The sequence below is a fragment of the Elaeis guineensis genome, chromosome 13, assembly GCF_000442705.2.
Source record: "Elaeis guineensis isolate ETL-2024a chromosome 13, EG11, whole genome shotgun sequence".
In the NCBI taxonomy this organism is placed as follows: domain Eukaryota; kingdom Viridiplantae; phylum Streptophyta; class Magnoliopsida; order Arecales; family Arecaceae; genus Elaeis; species Elaeis guineensis.
Window position 1 is genome coordinate 49261779 of NC_026005.2, and position 7795 is coordinate 49269573.

The 7795-nt window shown below is 34.9% G+C and overlaps 1 protein-coding gene across 1 annotated transcript; it reads left to right on the forward strand.

The window, feature by feature from the left end:
* The first annotated feature begins 329 nt into the window (after positions 1 to 329).
* Positions 330 to 2904, forward strand: LOC105033110 (transcription factor MYB83). The gene is made up of 2 exons (XM_010907763.3): positions 330 to 1053; positions 1690 to 2904. Exons 1-2 carry the CDS (start codon positions 755 to 757, stop codon positions 2342 to 2344), a joined length of 954 nt encoding a protein of 317 aa, XP_010906065.1. The 5' UTR covers positions 330 to 754; the 3' UTR covers positions 2345 to 2904.
* Positions 2905 to 7795: the final 4891 nt, after the last annotated feature.

The window sequence follows — 7795 nt, forward strand, 5'->3', positions numbered from 1 at the left end:
CATCATACACTTGAATTAGACTGGACCTCCAAGATAATGCTTAGATTCTTGAGGGGAAAACAGCCATTAATTCTCTCTCTGTGCGTGTGGGTGTGTGTGTGTGTGTGTGTGGACATAAAATTAACGTATTTTCTTTTCCCTGACCTCTGAAGTATTGTTGTATAAACATCCTATATATGGTAATCAAATTTATGCCTGTACTACCATGCAATACTTGGAGACATGTTACTCCAGCGGGTCATACGCATACTTGTACACGATGGCTAAGAAAGAGAGAATGGAAGAGATTATGTGAAGTCCAAGCAAATTGCTTAGCTTCATTTTAAAACAACCCCCTCTCTCCTCTCTCTCTCTCAATATCTTACTCGCCTCACATCCTCTCTCTCTCTCTCTCTCTTCTATGATTACCTTGTGAGTGAAGAAAATGCATCGAAAAGGACAAGAACTGGAGTCAAAGACAAGAAGAGCTCCACCTCTCCTCTCTCTCTCTCTCTCTCTTGTGGACACCTCTAAGGTCCCTCTCCAAACCGTTTTCTGTCCGACCCAACAACAAACACTGGCCTTTCATCCCCTTCTCCTCATTTCCTTCTCCGTATTCTAAGCAAAGCTCACAGACATCACCATCATCATTACTATCTCCCACTCTTTTTCTTCTTTCACCTTCCATATAAGAATTCTTGGCTATGTAACCCAGGCCACACTTGAAGAAGCCTAGCCTCTCACCCCTACCAGATTGCGCGGAGCGCCACCCACCATGAGGAAGCCGGATCCTCCGGCGAAGAACAACAACATGAGCAACAACAACAGCAATGGAGCCACTAAGCTAAAGAAAGGGTTGTGGTCGCCGGAGGAGGATGACAAGCTCATCAGCTACATGCTAAGCAATGGGCAGGGTTGTTGGAGTGATGTTGCCAGGAACGCAGGTTTACAGCGGTGTGGAAAGAGCTGCCGACTCCGCTGGATAAATTACTTGAGGCCTGATCTCAAGCGTGGTGCTTTCTCCCCACAAGAAGAGGAGGTCATAATCCACCTGCATTCCATTCTTGGCAATAGGTTCTCTCTCCCTCTCGATCTTGATGTCCCTACCTAGTTATATATATTTGCATGTAACACTACTGTCATGATCATTTGAATCCTTTAGCTCATACATGGTCAAGTGGTCTACATCATTTAGACAGACTTGTTGGATCTTGTCATGCATGCATTAAGCTATTAATGAAGGCATGTAGATTGTTCTAATTAACATGCATGCGGATGTGTGCGTCATTATGGATCTTGCAAAATTTCGTGATTCTTGAAGTCGCCATGTTAACTAGCTAGGTTATTGTGTTCTATGCATTGTTTTTTTGACATCCTTGTCATCAAAAATAGGTACTAGTTTTGTGTCTCTTCCATGTAACGTAGTTTGGAAGAATAATAAAATGAAAAGGACAGAAGTCCCTACTTCCCACTTGGCTTTCCTAGCAAGCAACACTGGAGGATCTTTTATTTGGAGGAGTTTATTCTCATATTATTCGTCAGATTCCAAAATTATCACCTAAAGACTTAGCTCCACAAGTATCAATTCCGTCTCTCTCAATTTTTTTCTTTTTATAAGAAAAGTAGAAAAAAAGGACTTGTTGGTAAGCATCACTTCTTGTTTGTCAGATTCTTCTATGGTTCTAACCCAAGTTTATGCAAATATTGTAGGTGGTCTCAAATTGCAGCTCGTTTGCCTGGCCGTACCGACAACGAGATAAAGAATTTTTGGAACTCCACTATTAAAAAGAGGCTGAAAAACTCATCGTCGCCATCGCCAAACCACAGTGGATCTCCTGAACCTAAAGTTGGCATGGGGGGGCTCACAACCTTAAACGATCATGAAATGAAGACTATGTGCATGGATTCAGCATCATCATCTTCATCATCAACCATGCAAGGTTTGTCTATAAGCAACCAGTATGATCTATTGCCTTTGCCAGAAGTCAACTGTGGCATGACAGGGTTAGGAACCAGCTACTTTCATGAACCCACATCCTTTCCACAAGTTGGTTTTGGAAATGGGAATTATGGGAGTCATGGGATGATGATGGGGGGAGGCCTAATGGGAGGAGGATGTGAGCTCTTTGTACCTGCTTTGGAGAGTACAAGTACAGAGGAGAATGGCACTAGTCAAAACACGACAAGAAACACTAGTGACCCTTGCCACAGCCACAATAATGATGTGAATAAGATTAATAGTGATGCTGCTGTTGGGAATGAGATATATTGGGAGGGTGCAAACATAAGAATGGAGGAGTGGGACTTGGATGACTTGATGAAAGATGTGTCTTCTTTTCCTTTCCTTGATTTCCAAGCCGAATGATTGGCCATTCCAAAGATCATAAGAGCTCTCATGATTCTTTTCTCTTCCTTCCTCAAGTGAAGATTGGCCCCCCTCATATTTCTCACTCCCTCTTCCCCTTCAAAAAGATGTCCAAATTACCAGAGTATCCTCTGTGCTGTAGTTTCTTAGCTGGTTCAATTTTTGAACCTACCCAAGCTTCGTTCCCCGATGAAGTCCATACTAATAAAGGTCGGAAATGTTCATAATGAATGACCATGAGTCTTCTAAAGCTCTGGCTCTTTTGTTGGCTCCTCTTTCCCTTGTGGATGAAGTTATTATCATAATAACATGATGTTGGGGGTTGAAAGGGCAATTTCTTATTAGAAGAAAATCTTCATGCTTGAGTAGAATACATAGTTTTCAATATGCCGACAAAGGTTGCATCAAAGTCGTTGCAAGGAGTAACTGGAGGAGTGGAAGTCATTAGAAGAGTACATATACTTTTGTAATATTATACTGAATAATCTCTCTCCCTCTCTCTCATGTACCAATGTATATAAAACAAGCAGCTTAATTTGGACATTTTTTTCCTCATAAAAGCACAATGGGTTTGTTGAAAAGCTTGCTTCCTTCAAGTTGGGGTTAAACACTGGCATGAGCACCTGCAACACTTAAAGGTATTTCTTTTGGTTGTGACATCTATTTCTCATCATTCGAGTTGTTAGCCATAAAGTTAGATTCCAATTGCGTCATAATGCCTTTTCCATTTGCTAACACATGGAGCATAACAACCTAATAGAATAATCATGAGGAACAGGTTAAAATGGAAAAGTGGTGGGGAGCATGATGCTTGCTTTTTATACTTCTCTTGGTGGCAAAGATCATTGTCAAATTGAATGCAACATTAGATCGATGTGACATGGCAGGGGAAGTATTGTATTATGAAGCTAGGTTGTTTCTTGCATAATGCAGGTTATAATTTTATTTAGTGTAAATAGGTTATACAATCTAATTAAAGTCTTTGAGAGATCATAATAAGTTGCTCTTGAAATGTTTCTGCAGAACTTACATTTCATGCAAGTATATGCATCAACAGTTGAGCTAAATATTAATGTTCAGTGGTAAAAGTGAACTCTTATACTCAATTATAGTATAGTTTCAAACAAATTAATTCTCTTACTACGTGCTGAGTGGCAAGTATAGACATAGGAATCAAAAACGAGTTTAACTCTCTCAGCAACCGGATCCTTAATTTCTGAAACACAAACCTCAGAAACATCAAACTCGTAATGATACGATAAAAAAATATCTTGAAATTTTGTTCGGATAAGATCAAAGTCACCTGTCTTTTATGTGGTAGAAAATCATGTTTTTCGAAAAAGCAATATATTTTCATCTGAGGAAAAAAAAAAGGCATGATGAAGAAGAAAAGTGTGCCGGAATTGTTGCTGCAAGACTTCGGAGGTGAGGTCGGTTCTGAACCGAGCTGGAGAGCTGAAAGTTGCACCGACGTAAACTGCAAGCAAAACCAGCAAAAGAAGTCCTAAAACTATGGAGTGTTCTCTGATTTAGAATCCTTCGATACTTAAGTCAGCCATAGCTCTGAGAACAGATAGTAGAAATAGAGAAATAGAAAATAAAAAGTGAGAGTTTGAGTGGAGAGAACTCTGGTTCCTCAGTAAAAATTTTAGCAAAGTTTTATTTTTGTTCACCCAGACTTGACTTACTTTCTAGAGAGCACTGTCCTCTTTATATAGAGAGAGTTCGCTTAGGTCTTAAGAAAAAATTGTTCAGACCATTAGAGATCTATTAGGCTGTTAGAGATCCGTTAGGCTGTTAGGCCGTTGGAGATCTATTAGGTCATTTGGTTGTTGTAATAGAATGGCCAGCTATGCAGAGATTACGGGATGGCTGTCTATGTGGCGAATAAGCTGAAATATAACTGAAAGATAGTTACAGTTGAGCTCGATGACAGCTATCAAATAACCATCCATAAACGTGATGGCACATTGATAACAGACCGATGTGGGAAAGTTGACATTAATAACTATCTGAATTGGGCATCATGTCTTGAACGCCAGTAATTAGGTCCGCCATATACCGACGTAAAGTGATGGAGATCAGAATCAGACCAAGATAAGTATCCCACTTGTTAGTAGTTCTGGATAAAACCAATTTAGCAGATAATACTGGAGAGGCAAGTCGGTCTTGGGCGGATGTGACCTGAGAGGATTTTTATCTCCGATAATAATTTGCTGTCACGTGTCTGGATGATGATGAGGTTGGACTTATGATGAGATCGATTTTCTGATGAGCTCAGCTGGAAGTTAGGCTTCCTTCCAGTGATGAACGGCGATTGAAGTTGGTGGTGGGGTTCGAAGGGAGGCTTGGTCTCCTATTTAAAGAGGACCGAGGGAGGAGTCCATGTCCTCTCTGACTTCCGATTCCATTGGGAGATCGCAAGGAAGAGGACTCCGTCAGGAATCCAATTCCTCCCACCCAGCACGTGCGATGCACATGCTGACAATTTCTTTTTTTTTTTGGTAGTGCTTTAATATCGGTGCGAAGATTTTGTTGGGTCCTTTTTCCATAGGGTTGGGCCTCTATGGGTTGGAGTATTATATTCTCTTCTCCTAAAAATAAATTTATCCTCAAAATTTTCTATCAAAATTTTTTGAACTTTAGAGTTTCACAATCATGATCTTATTTTCAAGTTTCTATATGTTCTACTCATAGATTTATTCTCATTATTAGATCTTATTATAAGAATAAAATTCAATACCTTATAACCTAATTCTTATTGTAGATGATCTAAATTGAATCCATCTCTTGTGAATGAAAAAAAAATCAATATCTTAATTCTCAATAAGAATTCTAAATTTCTCTATCAAAATATTAACTGCTTCTAATTAATCAATCCATTACAAAATTAGGTTGCAAATGACTCCAAACCACCTCTTGTAGAACCATCTTCAATATTGAAAGATAACATCAAACTTTTCCAACCAAGTAGAGGAATGATATTGATTGGAGGATTACAAGGTTCAGATTTAGGAGTAAAGAGATCTATACCAAAATATTTTATATTCAAGATTGAGAACCAATAGCCCATTAACTTTAGATTCATATGCTAAAACTTAACTCAGCACAAGATAAGAGAACATACTAATATGAATCACAAAGTGATATCCAAATCAATCGAGTATTGAAAATATTTCTCTTATACGTACTTTCAAAAGTTGAAAATTTATGGTTCAAATCTCTTCCTTGAACTTTTTGATATTTTAATCTTCAATATAATTTCATCATTAAATCATCTAATAAGAAAAAAGCCAATACCACAAATGTTGATCAAAATCAAAACCATTAATTCTAGTAATTCAAATCAATATTCTAATTTCAAATAAGAATATTAGGTTTCTTATTAAAAATATCAACTGCTCATGATTTAATTGTTCTATCACAAGATCATGAAATAACTTTACTATTTTTCAATAGATGAACATTCAAGTATAAAATCTCAAATTGATAAACAATCTCATATTCTTTTTAACAAATAGAGAAGCATAAGTTTTAACTCTAGAAGAAAAGAAAATCCTCCTATATATATTTCAACTCTAAGATCAAAAATTGAAGGCCTACTAACCAAGACTCAAGATGTTAAATATTTCCTTAGCATGGTAGATAAGAGATCTACTTATGAAAATCACATAACTACATCCAAAATAATCTAGAATTAAAAATATTATCCTTTCCATTATCAATAAATTTTTTTTATAAAAAAAATCAAATCAGATAATCTATTATAAACTTTCTAATTCAAAGTGGTAATATTGTTGATTAGCTCAAATTAATCCAATTCATTATGCTTCTGCCGTGCACCCTAATTTAAATCATCAAAATTTCTTTGGATGCAATAAATAACTTTCAATCAAAATACTACTTTATATTGAGAAAATCCAAAATTTAACTTTCAGATAGGTCAAAAAAAACTTTAATATCTCATCCCCAATATGCATCAAGCACATTTATCTAAATCAATCTTTAAGTCAATTGATATGTTCAAAACCACTATATAAATTCACTATAATTCAGTATGAATCAAATCTTAATTCTCATATCAATTTAATTAAATAATTTTAAAATAAAATTCTGTAAGCATAATCAATAAAAAAATCTTTTGCTGCTATGTCAAGTTATAACTTAAATTAAAATATATAAGTAGAACCGACTCAATCATCTTTTTTAGAGTTTTTTCTATCGAGATCTTTGACATCTATCAAAATCTCTCCATAACAATCATGCAAGCCTCCTAAAATTAAATCTCCGTACATTACCAAATTTTATCAAGGATCTCAATGATGAGGGCAAAAAAACTCCAAATCAATTCATAAATCTAAAATTTTAAATTACAGTTTCACATGTCTCATAATTGTTGAATATATATAAATAGGATCTTTTATCTTGATCCAAAGATAACAATCAAGAATTTTATTAGCAACCTGAGCAACAGTGGTAGAAAATTCTTCGATCATCTTAGATACATAATCTTTGAATTGAAGTTTCATATATATCATATAGTATTCAATAGACATAAATAAGATCCATCATTTGGACCTAAAGATGATAATTAAAATTATTAATGATTCTACTGAGATGAATATTCTTTACAATCTCATAATCAATTCTTCAATAAGAAATAGACTTCATTGAAATGTTTGCAATTACATTTTTTTTTTGTTTCTATATACAAGCTTCATACATGACCCTTATTCTAGTATAAACTTTAAAGAATATTTCAATCAGATATCATAGAAAATCTTTTTTGGTCAAACCTTAAATGACATCTTATAAATGAATCTTTATTTTATCACTAAACAATTAATTTCAAAATCAAGAGCAATATCACAGTATTCTCTCATATCAAATTTGAGCTTATAATTTACTTAAATAATAAATGATCAAATTGATAATCATAATGTACAATAAAATTTTCTGCTCAATCCTTTTGCAATCTCTTAAGATTAAAATCTAACTAATCATAATATAATCCATAGATTGTCTATCATATATCAAACCTATGAATCATTATTCATTTGAAATCTATCATAATCCATAGATTGTCTATCATATAATCCATACATATTCAAAAGGTTTAGCTAAAAAATATGAAGACAACTTATACTGTAATAAACATAGATCTATATCCTGATATCCTGAATATCTACTCACCTACACTCATCCTATGTTTGATTTTATGTATCATAATTTATCCACTTATACTATGATACTGTATTAATTATCGTGCCACCAACCCAAGATAACGAGCTAGAGGTCACAGCAACCATCGCATACTCATAAAGAACTCTCCCCACAAGTAGACAAAATATCTCATCATGCTATTATAAAGCAAAAACGAAATAATTAATTAATAAATTAAATTAAAATTTATTTTAATCTCTTAAAAAAATTCAATGATATTCAAAAGAT

Bases quoted from the DNA above. Each gene is read 5' to 3' on its own strand.
- LOC105033110 (XM_010907763.3), top strand. From the start codon at position 755: ATGAGGAAGCCGGATCCTCCGGCGAAGAACAACAACATGAGCAACAAC. The intron at 1,054-1,689 runs GTTCTCTCTCCC...CAAATATTGTAG, and splicing joins CATTCCATTCTTGGCAATAG to GTGGTCTCAAATTGCAGCTC.